The 19,252-nt window shown below is 37.8% G+C and overlaps 1 protein-coding gene across 1 annotated transcript in view; it reads left to right on the top strand.

Moving 5' to 3' along the window:
- Window positions 1-19,252, top strand: part of LOC116746624 (disintegrin and metalloproteinase domain-containing protein 18-like) — an 87,370-nt gene that overhangs the window by 24,838 nt on the left and 43,280 nt on the right. Inside the window, exons 12-13 of the mRNA XM_032618127.1 lie at window positions 8,507-8,643; window positions 12,612-12,795. Coding sequence (XP_032474018.1) covers window positions 8,507-8,643; window positions 12,612-12,795 — 321 coding nt within the window. The remainder of the gene's footprint in view (window positions 1-8,506; window positions 8,644-12,611; window positions 12,796-19,252) is intronic.

Raw genomic sequence — 19,252 nt, forward strand, 5'->3', positions numbered from 1 at the left:
TTCAAGGAAGAATTTATACCATTCCTTCTGAAAATCTTGCAAAAATAAATGAAGGAACACTTCCAAACCCATTTTATGGGACCAGCATCACCGTGACACCAAAGTCAAAGATGCCACAGGAAAAAAAAAACTACGACCAATATCCCTGGTAAACATAACTGCAAAAATCCTCCACAAAATAGTAGCAAACCAAATTTAGCATATTAAAAGTATTATACACTATGACCAAGAGGGATTTATTCCTGGGATGCAACATATGTTTAACATAGGTTCAACATATGCAAAGCATTCAATGTGATACACCATGACAACAAAATTATAGAGAAAATTCACATGATCATCTCGATAGAATCAGAAAAAGCATTTGACAGATTTTAACATCCATTCATGATGAAACCTCTCAACAAATTTCCAAAAGTAGAAGAAAATTACTTCAATCCAATGAAGGACATGTATGAAGAGCCCACAGGGAACATCATAATTAATGGGGAAAAACTGAAAGCTTTCCATCTAAGATCTGGTACAAGGCAGGGATACCAGCTCTCACCACTTCTATTCAACATGGTACTGGAGGTCCTAGCCAGAGCAATTAGACAAAAAAAACCCCAACAAACAAACAAAACAGAGAGAGAGAAAGAAAGAAAGAAAAAAAAAGAAAGAAAAGACATCCAAATTGGAAAAGAAGTAAAATTATCTATGTTTGTAAATGCCATGGTCATATGTGTGAAAGTCCTAAATATTAAACAACAATAACAAAACTCTTAAAACTAATAAACAAATTCAGTAAACTTGCAGAAACAAATCAATATACAAAAATGAGACATGTTGGGCTTCCCTGGTGGCGCAGTGGTTGAGAGTCCACCTGCCGATGCAGGGGACACGGGTTCGTGCCCCGGTCCGGGAAGATCCCACATGCCGCGGGGCGGCTGGGCCCGTGAGCCATGGCTGCTGAGCCTGCGCGTCCGGAGCCTGTGCTCTGCAATGGGAGAGGCCACAGTGGTGAGAGGCCCACGTACCATAAAAAAAAAAAAAAAGAGTCATGTTTTTATACGCAATGAACTATCTGAAAAAAGGAAATTAATAAACCAATCTCATTCACAATAGCATCAAGAACAATCAAATACTTAGGAATAACTTTAACCAGAGAGGTGAAAAGTTCTAAAACACAAATGAAAGAAATTAAAGAAGACACAGATAAATGAAAAGACATCCATATCCACTGATTGGAAGAATTGATACTGTTAAAATGTCCATATTATCCCAAGTGAGCTGCAAATTCAGTGAATCCTTATGAAAATCTCAATGGCATTATCTACAGAAATAGAAAACAACAGTCCTAAAATTCATGTGTAATCACAAAAGACTCGGGACAGCCAAAGAAATCTTGAGCAAGAAGAACAAAGCTGGAAGCATCACATTTTCTGATTTCAAAATATGTTACAAAGCTTAAGTAATCCAAGCAGTATAGTACTGGTATAAAAACAGCTATATAGACAAATGGAACAGAATGAAGGGCCCAGAAATAAATTCATGCTGGAGATTGGGGCAGGATTAGAGGAAGTGAAAATGCCACAGTGCTTTCCTACTATTTTTAAGTTGTCTATAAAAAAAAATCTTAATAAATATTTTAACCTAATATTCCAGTAGTGTTTTAAAATACAAGTTATAAATTCTCAAGTTGCCTTTTTCTAGTTTCAGCATTCACTTGATTGCTGTAAATCTTTTACTATTTTCTAGAGTTCTGACAAATTCGATGCTGACGATTTGTTCCTCAAATTTTCAGTATTTTTGTGGAGCAGCAGGTAGGTCCTTGGAGCTACCTACTTGGCCCTTTTCACTGATATATACTGCTTTATACATTTTATTTGGTTTCCTACTTTGAATTATACCTTGCTGGTTGCTGCATATTTATGTGCATGTGTGTGTGTGTGTGTGTGCGTGTGTGTGTGTTATTTTTCCTATCCTAGGACACAGTCAAGTTACTTGGAAAGAGTTTGGTCCTGTCCAGACATTCTTTCAAATATTCTCAGGTGGCAGCAGGAGGCATTTCATACAGAGTGAATTTGTTCCAGACTAATCAGGAGACAGTAGACTTCTAAGTCCCTCTATCTAAAGCCCCATGAATTATGAATGTTTCTATTCTGGCTGATGTGCCCAGCAATTATTCCCAGTTCTGTGTGATTTCCAGGAATTATTTCATCTGCTCTCTTTGGGTTCTCTTTTTCCCAGCCTTGAGTGATTGACTTAACTTTTCCCAGAGTGTTAAATTGTGCTACTTCATGTCATGGGTACAAACCTTGCAATCACTGAAGTCCATAAACACCTTGCTTTAAGCTACATATGTTGCAAAACTCACAAGATGTATATCATGCTGCAGTTGAGTAGTTTATAGGTATTGTAGTATGATAGTATTTTTCATGTCTTCTAAACAATATCCAGTTGTCTAGTGCTTCTCTCAGTTGTGAGAGTTGTTGAAGTCTCCAACTAAATTATGTATGTGTGTATTTATTCTCTCAGTTGTATTCATTTTAGCTCCATATATTTTGCAGCTCTTATGTTTGGTACCCAAACATTTAAGATTATTATATTTTATTGGCAAATCAAACCTTTTATTATATAATATCCTTTGTCCATGATAATTTTTGCTCTGAAGTTAACTTCACCTGTTATTAATGTAGCCTTTCCAACTTTCTTGTGATAAATGTTTACATACTAAATCTTTTTTCTTAACTACTTTCATCTTTATATCTTATGTGAGTTTCTTGTAAACAGCATATAGCTGGAACATGTGGTTTTTCCTACATTTTGCAAATCTGTGGCTTTTAATCAGTATGTTTAGACAGTTTGCATTGAATCTAATTGTTGATATGTTTGTATTTCAGTCTGTCAACTTAGTATATGTTTTCTGTTTTATCTTTTTGTTTTTTGTGGTCCTCCGTTGGCATTTCCAGTTTTTATTTGGGATACTAGAACAATTTTTAGTATTCTATTTTGATTTATTCATCATAGACATAAGCAAATGTGACCCATCAGCCAAATCTGGCCTACCACATATATTGTAAATAAAGTTCTATAGGAACACAGCTATATCCATTCATTTACCTAATGTCTATGACTACTTTCCTGATAAAACATCAGAATTATAGTTGTGACAGACACTATATAGTATACAAATATGTCCTGTCTCTTTACAGAAACGATCAATCTCTGATTTTTAGTGTTTTTCAATATTTCTCTTTGTAAAGCATTTTTCATGTTTTCTGTAGTATGATTACACACACAAACGATCACATACACACAAGTTTGTGTACCAGCATTTTACCATTTCAAGTAGAATATAGAAATGTTAACACCATATTTTAGGTCCCAAATCATGTATATAATCATAAAACAGGGAATTTTATGATATAATTTGCTGAAATGTTACTTTTCAGTACATTGAGAAGTATGTCACACTAAATTATAATTTTTGTTTTTAACCCTGAAACATAATTTTTAAAAAAAATGTCAAATGAAGAAGAATAGTCTATTATATCTTCACATATAAATATCCCTTCTGTCCCTCTTTCTTCACTACAGATGTTACAGCTCTGAAGCAGGGCTATTGGAACATAGTCTCTGAATTTCCCTTCATTTTAGAATGTGTTCACTTCTTCTTTATTCTTCAAGGATATTTTTGCAGGATAAAAATCATTTGCAGCACTTTGAAAATATTGTCCTACATCCTCTGTCCCACATTATTTCTGATGAGAAATCCTCTGTCATAGTAATCATTGTTCCTGAATAAGCAATATGTTGTTTTCCTTCGGCTGATTTCAAGGCATTTAAAATTTTTCTCTAGCCATGTAATTATGATCTGTCTGGCCATGGACTACTTTGAGTTTATTGTCAGAAGTTTTGTGAATCTATTAAATATGTAGATTTGTGTCTTTTGCCAAATTTGGGAGATTTTCAGCCTTTTTTCCTTCAAGTATTTTTCAGCAATGCACTTTTTCTCCTCTTCTGGGCCGCTAACGATGTTAATGTTAGATTTTTTTGTTATTGTCCCACTGCTCCTGTATTTCTGTTAATTTTTTAAAAAAACTATTTTCTCTCTGTTTTCAGATTGGATAATTTATACTAATCAATGTTTTTTTATATATAAATTTATGTATGATTTTTGGCTGCTTTGGGTCTTCATTGCTGCACGCAGGCTTTCTCTAGTTGCGGCGAGCGGGGGCTACTCTTTGTTGTGGTGCACGGACTTCTCATTGCAGTGGCTTCTCTTGTTGCAGACCATGGGCTCTAGACGTGTGGGCTTCAGTAGTTGTGTCACACAGGCTTCAGTAGTTGTGGCTCGTGGGCTCTAGAGCACAGGCTCTGTAGTGGTGGTGCACGGGCTTAGTTGCTCCGCGGCATGTGGGATCTTCCTGGACCAGGGTTCAAACCTGTGTCCCCTGCACTGGGAGGCGGATTCTCAACTACTGCACCACCAGGGAAGCCCCTAATCAATCTTTAAGTTTACTGATTCTCCCTTTTGACACCTCCATTTTGTTACTAAGTTCATTTATTGAGGTTTTATTTATTTTTTTATTATTGTATTTTTCTGTTCTGAAACTTTCATTTGGTTCTTTTTATATTATCTATTTCTTTGATGAGATTTTCTGTTTTTTAATTTCTTTTAACAGTTTTTGTAATAGCTTGTTGGAGCATTTTTATGGTAGTTACTTTAAAATCCTTGTTGCAGAATGCATTGTATGAACCATCTTGGTTTTGCTCTCTGTTGATGGTCTTTTCTGATTACAGTGGAGATATTCCTGGTTCTTTGTATGATGAGTAATTTTGGACTGTATTCAGGATATTTCTGAGAATTATATCAGGAGACACTGATTTCTCTTTAAATCTTCCATTTCAGAAGACAGTTTATTTTCTAAAATACACATCCTGGATCAGTTTTATGGGCCATTGTTCACACCCCAATTCAGTTTTCATGGCCTTTTCAATGATATTCTTTGTTACCTTGAACATTGTAACGTTCATAGGGAGTCTGGATTCTGCTGCTTTTCTCTGATGAGGGTTGATTTTGTGTTTGCTTGTTTAGTCACGCAGTGCTCTTGGTTAAATTTAGAACAGCAGCTCTTCATCATGAACAACAGCTCTAGCCTCAGCTGAGTTCTTCAGTTGTGTTGAGGCTGTTCCATGTATGAGTGTCTCAAAAATCAGCCAGAAACGTGGGGGTCAGAATTTGGAGGGTCTTCTTTCTGAAGCTTTCTGCTTGTGCATTTCACAGTCATCATCCTCCTCGTATTCACAATTTATATTTTCCAGGCCAGAAATAGTAAACATTTTTTCCATGAGTTCCCTGTGAACCCATATGCCATGTCTATTACACCTGGCCTGAGTCTAAACGTCACAAAAACTGTCTCTTTCTAGAGTTAGTTTCCTTTGAGCATGGACTTCTGACCAATGCTGCAAGCTTCTGTTAATGCCCGGCAGGCTCCAATTTCTTCATGACCTGAAGTATCTATTAGATTCTATACTATAGATTCCAAGTCTCTACTGAAACTGTCCAATATTCATTTTTCTTCTCTATGATTTTCCTGTATTTGTGTGCACACACGTGTACAACACACCACAGCTCTTCCTGCCCCCCTCCCCCAGCTTTACTGAGGTATAATTGACAAATAAAATACTAATATAATTAAAGTGTACAGCGTGATAATTTGATGTAAGTTATTTATGATTCTCAAAATTAATTAATATATCCATCACCTCACATAGTTTACCTTTTTTATTTATGAGAGTACTTTTGATCCACTCTCTTAACAAATTTCAAGTATATAATACAGTATTAGTAACTATAGTCGCCATGCTGTACATTAGATCCTCAGGACTCATTCATCCATCTTATAACTGAGAGTTTGTAACCTTTTGCCAACTTCTTCCCATTTCCCTAATTCCCCAGCTCCTAGGGACCACCATTCTCTCTGTTTTTGTGAGGTCAGTGGTTTTCATCTTTTTTTTTGTTTTAGATTCCACATGTAAGTGATCCCATACAGTATTTGTCTTTCTCCGTCAGCACCTTTTAATCGCCTTCATGAATTTCATCCATCTCACCAGCAGTCCCCACCTCTGCTAACCAGTTTGTTCTCTGTATCTGTGAGTCTGTTTCCGTTTCGTTTTCTGTTTGTTTGTTTTAGATCCCACATATGAAATCATGGGGTGTTTGTCATTCTCTGTCTGACTTAGTTCACTCCGCATAATGCCCTCAAGGTCATCTATGTTGTCACAAATGTCAGGACTTCCTTCTTTTCTATAACTGACTAACATTCCACTGTATACCTACCACGTTTTCGTTACCCATTCATTCACTGGTGAACATGCAGGTTCTTTCCAAGCCTGGGCTATTGAGAATAATGCTGCCGTGAACATGGGAGTTCAGAAAGGGGTCTCGTTTTCTTTGCGTATATGCCCAGAAGTGGCACTGCTGGCTCATATGATATGTTTTCAATTTTTTGAGGACTGCATACTATTCTCCACAATGACTGTATCAGCTTACATTTCCACCAACAGTGCACCAGGGCTGCCTTTTCTCCACGTCCTCATTCATTATCTCTTTTTGATATTACCTGTCCTATCTCGTAGAAGGTGATATCTCACTGCGGTTTTGATTTGTATCTCTCTGACGAATAGTGATGTTGAGCATTTTTCATATACTTGATGGCCATTCATATGTATTATTTGGGGGAAAAAAGTGTCTGTTCAGGCCCTTTGTCCAAGTTTTAATTGAGTTATTTGGGGCTTTTTGGCTGTTGAGTTCTATGAGCTCCTTATATATTTTTAAAATCACCTCATCAGGTATACGGTTTGCAAGTATTTTCTCCATTTCCATAGGTTGCTTTTTCATTTTGTTGATTGTTTCCTTTGCTGTGTAGACATATTTTCGTTTGATGTTGTCCCACTTATTTATTTCTGCTTTTGTTGCCTATGCTTTTGATGTGAAATCCAATAAAATCATTTCCAGGACCAATATCAAACAGCTTTTGCCATATGTTTTCTTCTAAAACTTTTACAGTTTCAGGTCTTATGTTTAAGTCTTTAATCCATTTCAAGTAAATTTTTGTAAGTGGTATACGACAAGTTTCCAATTTCATTCTTTTGCACCTCATAGCTCTTTTGAATCTGAGGATCTTTACTGATGTCATCTTTTTTATTCCTGTTATTAATTTTTGTGTGTAATCTACCTTCTCTTCCTGCACAGTATAATTAAGGGCTTATTTTATTCTGTAGCATGGCTTTATACGGGAGATTTGTTTTCAACTCTATAAATATGAAAGTATAAGACTGTTTCTCCTTTCTCTGTGTTGGCATTAAAAGTCCAGCTTCTGGTTCCTACATCTTGCCCTAAAACCTGGTGGTTAGCCAGATATCATCTCTCATGTTCTGATTTGTCTTTAGCCTCCTTTCAAATTCTGACACTGGGATTTTCCCTTTTTTTCAAGAGAGGGTACCTACTAAGTCATTTTTCCATGTTGCTAGATAATATTCTATGTTTTCATTCACACACATGTACATACGTACACACAATATTTTTTCTTTTAGGTATTAATTCAGTTTTACTCACTATGTATTTTTATTGATGTAGAAAAATTAGAGAAGTTCTAAGAATTTTTCTTGTAATGATTAAAAATATGAGAAAAGTATCACAGTTTATTTATCCAGGTTAAATCATATGAAATGCCACTCTGCACTACCACCAATCTTTTTTTGGTAACATCTCACTTCAAATTTCTTTACCATGGCCTTGCCTATGTCTCGAACTTCCGTTCTGTCATTCCTTCACTTCACTCATTATACTACAGCCTTTGAACAGGTTCCCATACAAGCTCCCTAACGCTATTAATGAGGCTGGGTCATTTTCCAAACTTTCTATCTTGGCCTAAACATCAATTCCACAAACAGATTTTCCTAAGTATCTTATCTGTATCTTATACCCCTCCTCAGAATTCTCTATTAGAGCACTCCATTTCTTCAGAGCACTTTTCATGATCTCTCTATATTTGGGGAGTTCGTTATTAATTTCCTACTAATTTTCTTTCTCCACTTTTGTAATATAACTGCAAGTGTGGACAAAGTCCTTTCTTTCATGCATGCCACTATATTCTTATCTTTTATCATAGTGCCTGACACGTGTATACTGAATTAATAATTGTTAATTGAATGAATTGATTTAATAAGAAAGTTAAATAAATGTGTTTTATATTGGTTACATCAGAAACACTATGTGTGCTTAAGGCTATAGAATCTGGGCATGCCTAATTTTACACCAGAGGATATTGGTAGTTTAATTACATTTTACTTTATATCATGCTTCTTAATAAATTAACTATTTTATCAAAATAAAATATGGTCAACATGAAAAGGTATTAAAATATAAAATTTTATAGGAGCAAAACTGTTTTGATGTGTTACTTGCTTTTGTTTTCTTCTTATATGATGGTTTTCTCTTCAACCTTCTTTATCTTAGTATCCAGGTGCAATAACATTGGAGGGATTTTCCGTTATTATAGCTCAACTGCTTGGCCTTAAAATAGGATTAACATATGATGACATCCATAAATGTTCCTGTCCAAGCGCTATGTGCATAATGAATCATGAAGCAGTGTAAGCCTTGTTTTTTCTTTTGAATTTATTTCACACATATATTTGTGAGGTTGTTTACAAGACATGATGAATTTATTTTTTATACTCAATCCCACGTCAAAAATTAGGAAGGGGGGCTTCCCTGGTGGCGCAGTGGTTGGGAGTCCGCCTGCCGATGCAGGGGACGCGGGTTCGTGCCCCGGTCTGGGAGGATCCCACGTGCCGCGGAGCGGCTGGGCCCGTGAGCCATGGCCGCTGAGCCTGCGCATCCGGAGCCTGTGCCCCGCGACGGGGGAGGCCACAACGGTGAGAGGCCCACGTAACGGAAAAAACAAAAAACAAAAAAACAAAAATTAGGAAGGAATGCTGTGCTTGAAGAGATATCACACTAATGAATTTGTTCACATGATATAAGACTCCAGAAAGCGGTAAACCCCATGATAATGAAATATTCACTCAAGGGAATTAGAGGGAAACTTTAAAGATTTATGAAGACTATGAAATATAGAATTCACATAGATACTGTTGTTGTTTTTGTTCCTGTTGTATCTGTTGCTCAAGGCAAAATCGCCCTTAACAATATAACGTAGTACTAGTAGCTTTGGCTATTATTTTGAGGGGGAGAAAAAAGAAGAAAAGATTTGAAGAGGAAAATAATTGTCCTTCTTTGCAGTTATTATGCTTGACTACCTACGTAGAGGCCACAGAACCAGTACACAGTCAGAACAACAACAACATCAAAAAATTCATCAGGGTGGTCAATCTTGAAAACCATTACTATGTGTACAAGTATGTGTATACCAGCACTAAGAAAATAGATGACCTATTATAAAATTTTTTCAGAAGAGGTTTATAAATTCAGTGCAATCCCAATCAATATTTTAGATTCTTTTTAAGGAACCTGATAAACTCTGTGGGGGGCAATAGGATGGAGATGAAGGATACAGGCAACCTTTTGGGGTTATGAGGTGGATTTATAATCAAAGGAGGGATTTTATTAATGGGAGACATGACATATTATCTATAGATTGATCAAGATGAAGAGAAGAGGAAGAAAAGATGATGATTTTGGACATATGAATAGTTAAGAGCAAAATCATGGAGGAAATTAGAGAGGAGAGGATAAATTCAGTTACTGTGATAGAACATTAAGAGAGAAAACAGATAGAGACGTAGGGAATCTGGTTAATGGAGGTGTAAAGATGTAGGGAATCTGGTTTATTCTGATGGGAAGTTTTGATAGAAGACGTGAAACACTTATCTTGGAGACTGGAACTTAGAAATGACTTAGGAAAGTGATAGGATTGTTGGACATGCTGAAGACATATTTTGTAATTACAAATTTAAGATTCATTCCAACAGCTACCGAAGCGCCTATGTAAAGGAAAGCGGATAGTTGATACTTTGCCAAGTTAATGCCCGTGGGGTCAGAGACAGTCAGGCCTGCAGAGGGTGCTGCGCTCTCCTGAAATAATTATTTCAATTTTCTTCCTACCCCACAACTGGAACTTTGGATAAGAAATCAAAGTATTTCAAGGCAGCTGCCTTAGCCCAACTTATTTTATAGCTGTCTTTAGACCCAGAGGTAGTCTTCCCCCCAAAAAGCCAATTATTTAATATTTGTTTCAAATGCCTTGTGTCTATTATATATGTATGTGTGTGTGTGTGTATATATATATATATATATATCACTTGCATTTCTTCCTTCCCATGGCCATCTTTTTTTTTTTGTGGTACGCGGGACTCTCACTGTTGCGGCCTCTCCCGTTGCGGAGCACAGGCTCCGGATGTGCAGGCTCAGCGGCCATGGCTCACGGGCCCAGCTGCTCCGCGGTACATGGGATCCTCCCGGACCGGGGCACAAACCCACGTCCCCTGCATCGGCAGGCGGACTCCCAACCACTGCGCTACCAGGGAAGCCCCCCATGGCCATCTTTTAAGCAAAGATTTTTAAAATTAAATTGTTTTGTACCCACCTTAAATAAAAGTTCCAAGTTCTAACTAATACTTTTAATTGTCACTCAGAAAACATGTGGTCCAAGTAGAAAATAACCTCTGAGTTCCTGTGTATTTTTAAACTAATTTTGTGTAAAAGGATGTCAGTGCTCAGCGTTTGTAGCTTTTTGCATGAGAGTGGCCTACAGAAGCAGAATGGCACAGATGCCGATTAAAACAATGTAGTTGGGACTTCCCTGGTGGCGCAGTGATTAAGAATCCGCCTGCCAACACAGGGTACACGGGTTTGATCCCCGGTCTGGGAAGATCCCACATGCCGCAGAGCAGCTAAGCTCATGCGCCACAACTACTGAGCCTGCGAGCCACAGCTGCTGAAGCCCGCATGCCTGCCTAGAGCCCGTGCTCCGCAACAAGAGAAGCCACCGCAATGAGACGCCCACACACCGCCACGAAGATTAGCCCCCCACTCGCTGCAACTAGAGAATGCCCGCGCACAGCAACAAAGACCCGATGCAGCCAAAAATAAATAAATGTTCCTTTTAAAAAAACAAACAATGTAGTTAAAAGTAATAGAGAAGTTTGCTTAAATACTATTATTGCTTGTGATATTCCTCCCAGTTTCCCTTATTTATCCCATTACAAATGGCTGTGCCAGTAAAGGCTAAAGCATTTCACTTTTTTTCTCAGACACTACCAACTCTGAAACCTTGGCAATTATATATTTCCTTCCTCGAAGGCTCAGGAGACAACCCAGGACTTCTGTCATCTCAGATATAGCTGTTCAGGCATGATTATTTCAGACATGATTGCGTAGAGTGGCACTGTGCAACAGAAATGAAATGTGAGCCACATGGAGAGCTGTAAAGTTTAGAGTAGCTACATTAAAAATTGTTTTAGGGCTTCCCTGGTGGCGCAGTGGTTGAGAGTTCGCCTGCCGATGCAGTGGACACGGGTTCGTGCCCCGGTCCGGGAGGATCCCACATGCCGCGGAGCGGCTGGGCCCGTGAGCCATGGCCGCTGAGCCTGCACGTCCGGAGCCTGTGCTCCGCAACGGGAGAGGTCACAACAGTGAGAGACCCGCGTACCGCAAAAAAAAAAAAAAAAAAAAAAAAAAAATTGTTTTAAGCAGATAAAATTAATTAGTGATGTATCTTAATAAATTATTTTATTTAACCCAGTCTATCTGAAATATTATCATTTCAACATGTAATCCATATAAAAATTGTTAATTGGATGTGTTATATTCGTGTGTGTGTGTGTGTGTGTGTGTGTGTGTGTGTATTAGTGCAGAAAGTCCAGGGTCACACCCATGTTATCAACCTGAGCTACCAGAAGAATGGAGTTGCCAGCAACTGAGAACAGTGGATGGAGCAGACTTGGTGGGGAAGAATAGTAGTTCAATACTGTACCTCGCGTATTTGAAATGTTTATTGGACATCTGTTAGACATAGCTACTAGACAGCCCACTGGAAATGAACATGAAAATATAAAACTTCAAGGGACTTATATTTTAGTGTAAAATTTAGGTCATGTGAAAATATATTAAAAGATACAAACAAAAAATCTTATTTTTACATGATGTGAAACTACTACATAGAATAATAAATATTGAAATTGGAAGGAGAATATGGGAGGGAACACAATTTCAGATAATGTCAAGGTAGACCTCTCTAGAAGGTGACATTTGAGCAAATATTTAATGGAAATAAGGGAAGGAAGCTTTCAATATGTAAGAGAAGAGCATATTAGGTAAGGAGAAAGATAGGTGATGATAGGTAGGTAGATAGATAGGTGATAGATAGATTTAACCATTATACCTTATTGCTTTCCTGTAAAGATACATTTTCAATGCTTATTTTTTTAATGTTAAAGATAGGCAATGATAAATTAATCATGTTTGACTTTGTCTCCACCAAGGTACAAGTTTTTCGTTTGAGCCATCTTGCAATCCGTATCATTATACATGGAGCATTGTTTAGATGTGGTTTTATTAGCTAGGTTTACTTAACCTGAGGACTGTTATTTCCTTTTAGGGTTTCCAGTGGTATAAAGATGTTTAGCAACTGCAGCATGCGTGACTATAGATATTTTGTTTCAACATTTGAGGGTCAGTGTCTTCAGAACTTTTCAAAACTGAAACCATTATATCAAAATCAGTCGGTGTGTGGTAATGGGATTTTGGAACCTCAGGAAGAATGTGACTGTGACGGTGAACAGGTGAGTAATTAAGACTGAAATCTGAACACAATTTCTTAACGTTTCCAGTAAGTGGTCATGGCATATATGGAATGATATATGCAACTAAGTCTTCAGTAGAATTAAGATGTGAAAATGAGGATAAATTAAGATGTATGAATCATTTCCCCGCACCTCGTCAGCTGAGAAAACAGATGAGTCATGAAACCTTGGTTTGAAGACACCGTTCACAATTATACCAGCAGAGAGATTTTGAATATATGGACTAAATGCATTCCCTTTTAGCCAAATCATATGACCTCAGTCTCTGTTTTCTCTACAAACTTCTGAATTTGGTCCAACTTTTTTCTGTCTCTTATGGTTGAAAGGATGTCTAATCATTATAATGGGTGTTTCTTCATTTTTCTCAAACATTCCTGCATTTCCCAGTTTCAGGATGATCAAAATTTGTTCTGTTTACTCATTCTAAATATAAACGTGTAATCTACTATAGTTCCATCAACCGAATGTTCAATGCACACTATTTTCAAGTGATAGGACCACATATTTAGTATATCATTATTTTGTAATATTTAATAATTCCCCCTATTTAAATAAAAAAAAATTCTTCATGATTACTCCCCCAGCAGTTATATGAATTTTTTATCCACCTACAAAAATAGCTAACCACTACCTGTTTACATAGCTTTAAATCCCTACACATTCTCTTAATCATGTACCATTTCCTAAAGTTTATACATACATGTATGTGTGTGTGTGTCTCTCTATATATGTATACATGTTTTCTAACTATCTCAGATTTTCCAATGTCATCTTAGTTTTCTTGATAAATACATAGTACTGTGCTCATCTTGCATTCACCTACCCCTAAATATGTGCCAATTACTTGCCAAATACTCTAGTTACATTTAATGAAGGATAAAATGAAGCAACATAATCTAGGGCTAAATCTACACATTGTGAATTTCCACAACTGCAGGCTGTAGGCAGATTAACGCTTACAGCAGATGCTGTCAATGCTCTACCAGTATTTCCTTGGCATTGACTGTTCCTGTAGAGTGTTTTTGCTTCAAGTATCTGATACTTTCTTTTGCAGTGCTTCCTCTGGCCTCAGTAGAGTAGAATACTCAGCCAGTTATCAGGGAGGACTTAACGTACTCAGGACTATCGATCGGCCCTCAGATAATTATGATGGTAAATAAATGTCCCAGATTCCTTGCCCCTTAGGAGGAAATTTTCTGAGGCATGCTTTACATCAAAGTTCTACAAACCATAGCCAGTGGGCCAAATTCAGCTGCCACTTATTTTTGTAAATGTTACTTAACTGGAACGCAGCCACACCCATATGTTTGCATATTGCTTATGACTGTTTTTGTGCTACAACAGCAGAGTTGAATAGTTGCAACAGAGACCATACGGCACAGCATTTCAGCAAAACTGAAACTATTTGCTATTTCATCCTTTACAGAAAATGTTTGCTGTCCCCTATTCTGTGTCATTTCCCAGAGGTACTTGTGGGATTTAGCTTTATCTTACAGGAGCAGCAAACAGTTCACAAACCCACTCGTACTGGCTTGCTTCCCTTCCCTAACATCCTATACCAGCGCTTTGGTGGTTGGCAGAATGGACCTTCAAATACGTCCTCACTCGAAGCCCTGGAATTTGTGGATATGCATATTACATGGCAGAAGGTAATATGCAGAACTAATTAAGGGTGTGGACATTAAAGAGGGGACATTATCCTGGATTATCTGGGTGGGTCCTGGCTAATCACATGAGCCCTTAGAAACAGAGAATGTTCTCCAGGTGAAGTCAGAGAGGTGTGGCAGAAGGGGGCTCAAGTAGCCTTGGAAAGTGAGAGGGACTCAAGCCGCTACTGCTGGATGAAGACACATGGAAGCACAAGAAGAAACGCTGATAGTTTCTTGGAGAAAAGACAAGCCCTTGGCTGACAGCCACCAAAGAAACAGGAAGCTTTTTCCCACATCTTGGTTTTACCCTTGTGAGACTGTAAGCAGAGGACCTGACCTAGTTTACCTGTCTGAAGTTCTGAGCTACAGGAAGTATGAGAAAATTAACTTGGGTTGTTCTAAGTCACTACCTCTGTGGTCATTTGTTACAGCATCAGTAGGGAACTAATACGCCTTTCAAATAAATTACTCATATGCATCTCTGTTTCACAGTCTGTCTCTGGAGAAACTCAAACCACATTAGCTGGACCAGAAATTGTCCCAGGAAGTAGACACTCAAGATAGGATTCTGAAAGTGGATTTCATGCTGGCCAGATAGTAATATGTACTCATGTACTCATTTCTGGGCTTGGCACGTTGGAATAGATGCACTGGAGAAACTTAACACCTCCAAATCCCTCAGAACCCCCTGGGCTGTGAAGTTACTGCTCTCCCCGTGGTGGGGCAGAACAGCATCACATTGCCTGCGGACCAGAGAGACTTAGATGAGACGGATGTCTCACAAGATGATGCCTGTTCTTCTCAAGATCTGTCCCTGCCTTCCCTTTTGGTACTAGACCACTAACTAGTCTCAAGTCTAAACGCAGCCCAAGTGAAGACATACCCTCTGCTATTGGAATAAAGTTATTTTTTTTTAAATCGTAGAATTTGCTAGTATGTGTGGACAAGAACATGGAGAACATGCCGGGGATGGATGTTAAGGATGTTGACCCCAAGATATTAAAGTATAAGCCTGGAAAAGGAGGATGCTGTCTAGTGAATCAGGGTTTAATACCTTGGCAAGGTAACCTGGGGCCAGCCTTGATTCGCCACTGGATGGAACCTTGAAGATGGGAAACAATCTGGCCTACAATAAATGAGGTTGATATGCCAGAACAACCTTAACGGAGTAATACAGAAGGGACCAAAAGTTCAGAGTTGTGGCCATATTTTAATAGAACACAAGGATACTACAAAATCTAGCACCTAATTATCCGGATGGCCCAGAGTACACTCCTTTCACTAAAGCAATGAGGAAATGCACTTCTGAGGAGATCCTGATGTGGTTGAAGATCTCAGTGGTAGCTTTCTTCTATAGACTAGGGTCGATGTTTGGAAGTACCATCATGGAGTTGGGCACCCAGTGTCACTAGGGATGCTTGAATTCCAGAATAGCAGAGGCCAAGTGGCTGTGATTAAGAGAGATCTGGGTAAGGACTTCCCTGGTGGCGCAGTGGTTAAGACTCCGCCTGCCAATGCAGGGGACATGGATTCGATCCCTGGTACCGGAAGATCCCACATGGCATGGAGCAACTAAGCCTGTGCGCCACAACTCTTGAGCCTGTGCTCTAGAGCCCGCGAGCCACAACCGCTGAAGCCCGTGTGCCGCAACTGCTGAAGCCTGTGCACTTAGAGCGTGTGCTCCACAACAAGAGAAGCCACCACAACGAGAAGCCCACACACTGCAACGAAGAGTAGCCCCCGCTCGCCGCAGCTAGAGAAAGCCTGCGTGCAGCAGCGAAGACCCAACACAGCCAAAAATAAATAAGTAAAAAATAAATTTATATTTAAAAAAAGAGAGAAATCTGGGTAGTCAATGATGATATCCCTTGATGTATGTAACTGAAAATTAAGAAGAGATGAGCAAAGGACTGGTGCCAGTTACTACTAATGGAAATTCACAATCCCTTGCTAAATTTCTGGACCCAAGCCAGTCTGAGAGCCAGAGCTCATCGTTCAAGTTGAGGGTGAGATCCTACAATGCCCAAGTAAGGATATACAGTAGCAATTTCCTCAATTATTCCCCTCCAAAGTGACCTCCAGCCATTTGGGGTAGCTGTTCACTGGGGAATGGGGAATAGAGAACCTTTACTTAACAGACTCACATAAGAGGACCCAAACTGCTATCATGAGTAGCGTAGGCCTACAGAGAATCCAGGTGATACCTGGCATCTTTGAAAAATCCATCTTAACAGTAGATCCAATAGGTTCATTATTCTAACCTGTGGTCATGTTGCTTGTTCTTTAGTGACCCACTGAGGTGACATACTTAGAAGCTGACAGATCCTCACATTGGTTCCCCAATATGTGGAGTATAAGCTACAAGAATAGGAAAGGACAAGTATAAATGCCTGAAACTACCAGGATAGAAATCAGGAAGGAGAATATAACCTGGATGAAGAAATCAGTAGGGAAAGTAGACAGTAATTTGAACTACATGAAAATGAAATGTAATGAAAACCAAGATCATTAGAGAATGATTGGTTAGCTGTGCTAACACTGCTGACATCAGAATACCCATAACACCTTCATGGTCAGTATAGATTCTGTATCCAAACGTCCTACAACCAAATGCAAGTTCTTGTTATAAATAAATTTAATTAATTAATTAAATAAATAAAATGGATAAGCCTCTACTAACACTAGTAAAGAAAAAAATCAAGACTAACATTAATTAAGAAAATATAACAATTGGAAGTGAAGAAATTTAACTATCATTAATAATAATATGATTGGGTACAATGAAAACCCCAAATAATCTACAAATAAATTATAATTTGCACATATAAGTGTATTTACCAAGGTCACTGGTTACGTAATTCATAAAAGTCGAAAGACTTCTTTATATCAGCAATAAATTAGTAAAGGAAATTTTAAAATAACACCATTTACAATAGCACCAAGAAACAGAAAATGTTTAAGAATGTATCTAATAAAATATGTACAAGACCACTAAATAGAAAACTGCAAAGTATTGCTAAGAGAAATCATGGAAGTATTTAATAAATTCAAGAATATGCCATATTTTAAGATTGGAGGAATCGATATTGATGAGATTGTGATTTCTCTCCAAATTCATCATCTCCAGATGCAGTCCCAATCCATCCTGAAACAAGTATATAGTTATAAAATGGAAGGGAATTTTAATAACTTTTCAGAAAACTGTGCATAGTCTACTTTGTTACTACACCAAACTTGAAAAGTGAAAATTTCTAAAAGGTTAGTTGCATTGTTAAATCTGAAACCAAAATTAGTGGATTATTTATACCCCGTTACACTAAAGCCCATTGGTCTATATTACAATTCAAGTGGACCTTTTACACATGTATATTTTTGTAACATCATGTGTTGGTCATTTGGTTCACTGAATTATGCAGTTTCTAAATGTTGACATATTTCATTATGAAATACTATAATCTTATATTCATTAATATCATCACTAATATCGTCAGAAAAGTAATGGGAAAATAAAGTCTCTGTCGATGGATAAAAGTTTTCCAAAATTCTAATTTTCACTTGAAAGATTCAAATTCAGTTGTTTTCCTTGAAGTAACAGGCATACCTCATTCACTTTTAAGAACACGTCTGCCAAATACCCAAGCCTGAATAACCATGGTTTGTCTGTAAGTTGTTCTTTCGTATAAAAACTTGTTTTCTATGGTAAATGTGACTATTCAGTCTGTAATTCAAACAATCACATCAGTGTTTTCCTTGAGAATCTGTAGTAATTGAGAAGATATTGTGGTTATGCATGAAAAGAGCTTATGCATGCTCTCCATTTGTCACAATATTAGGGGAGTATTCAAATGTTAAAATTTAGCAAATTAGGGCTTCCCTGGTGGCGCAGTGGTTGAGAGTCCGCCTGCAGATGCAGGGGACACGGGTTCGTGCCCCGGTCCGCGAAGATCCCACATGCCGCGGGGCGGCTGGGCCCGTGAGCCATGGCCGCTGAGCCTGCGCGTCCGGAGCCTGTGCTCCGCAACGGGAGAGGCCACAACAGTGAGAGGCCCGCGTACCGGAAAAAAAAAAAAAAAAAAAATTTAGCAAATTAGTAATTTTTTACAGCTTTACCAAAGGCATTCTTAAATGAAACTGTTTTTTTTTAGAGTGCATAACGGTGAATAATATAATGACCACTAGCTTTGATTCAAACTAGAGCACCAGCAGTTTTATCCACTATTGCTTTTACCCGATCAGTGCAAATGTCAGCACAATATAAAAGGCAAATAAAGTCTAATTACTATTAAGAAACTTTTTGACCTTATAGACCCACTAAAAATATCTTAGAGACCTCCCGAGGTCTACCAACCACATGTGGACAGTGTCTGATTTGAACTAGTTGGAAGATAATAAACATACAATTTTCAGCTAATTTTAGTAGTAAAGAAGAATTCAGCATCACAGAGTCACACACACGAACACACACTATGATCTAGTGTAACAAACATAGATGCAAGTTTCCTATGATAAATATTAACAGGTAAATCCACAAGTATAATCAAAAGAAAAATATGCCCAAACGAGGTTTATTCTGAAGAATGCTAATAAATTAATGTATTCATGTGATTATTATACTAAACAAAGAAAAAACATATCCTTATCACAAGTAATTGAGGAAGAATCTATAACACTAAATACTCCTTCCTCAAAAACGTGCTTCAGAATAAAGCTTAATATCATTAATTTGAAGAAACTTTCTACCAGTAATTTATAAGAAATTTAATACATAATAATGAATCATTAGAAGT

Source organism: Phocoena sinus, chromosome 21 (genome assembly GCF_008692025.1).
Source record: "Phocoena sinus isolate mPhoSin1 chromosome 21, mPhoSin1.pri, whole genome shotgun sequence".
NCBI classification, from domain to species: domain Eukaryota; kingdom Metazoa; phylum Chordata; class Mammalia; order Artiodactyla; family Phocoenidae; genus Phocoena; species Phocoena sinus.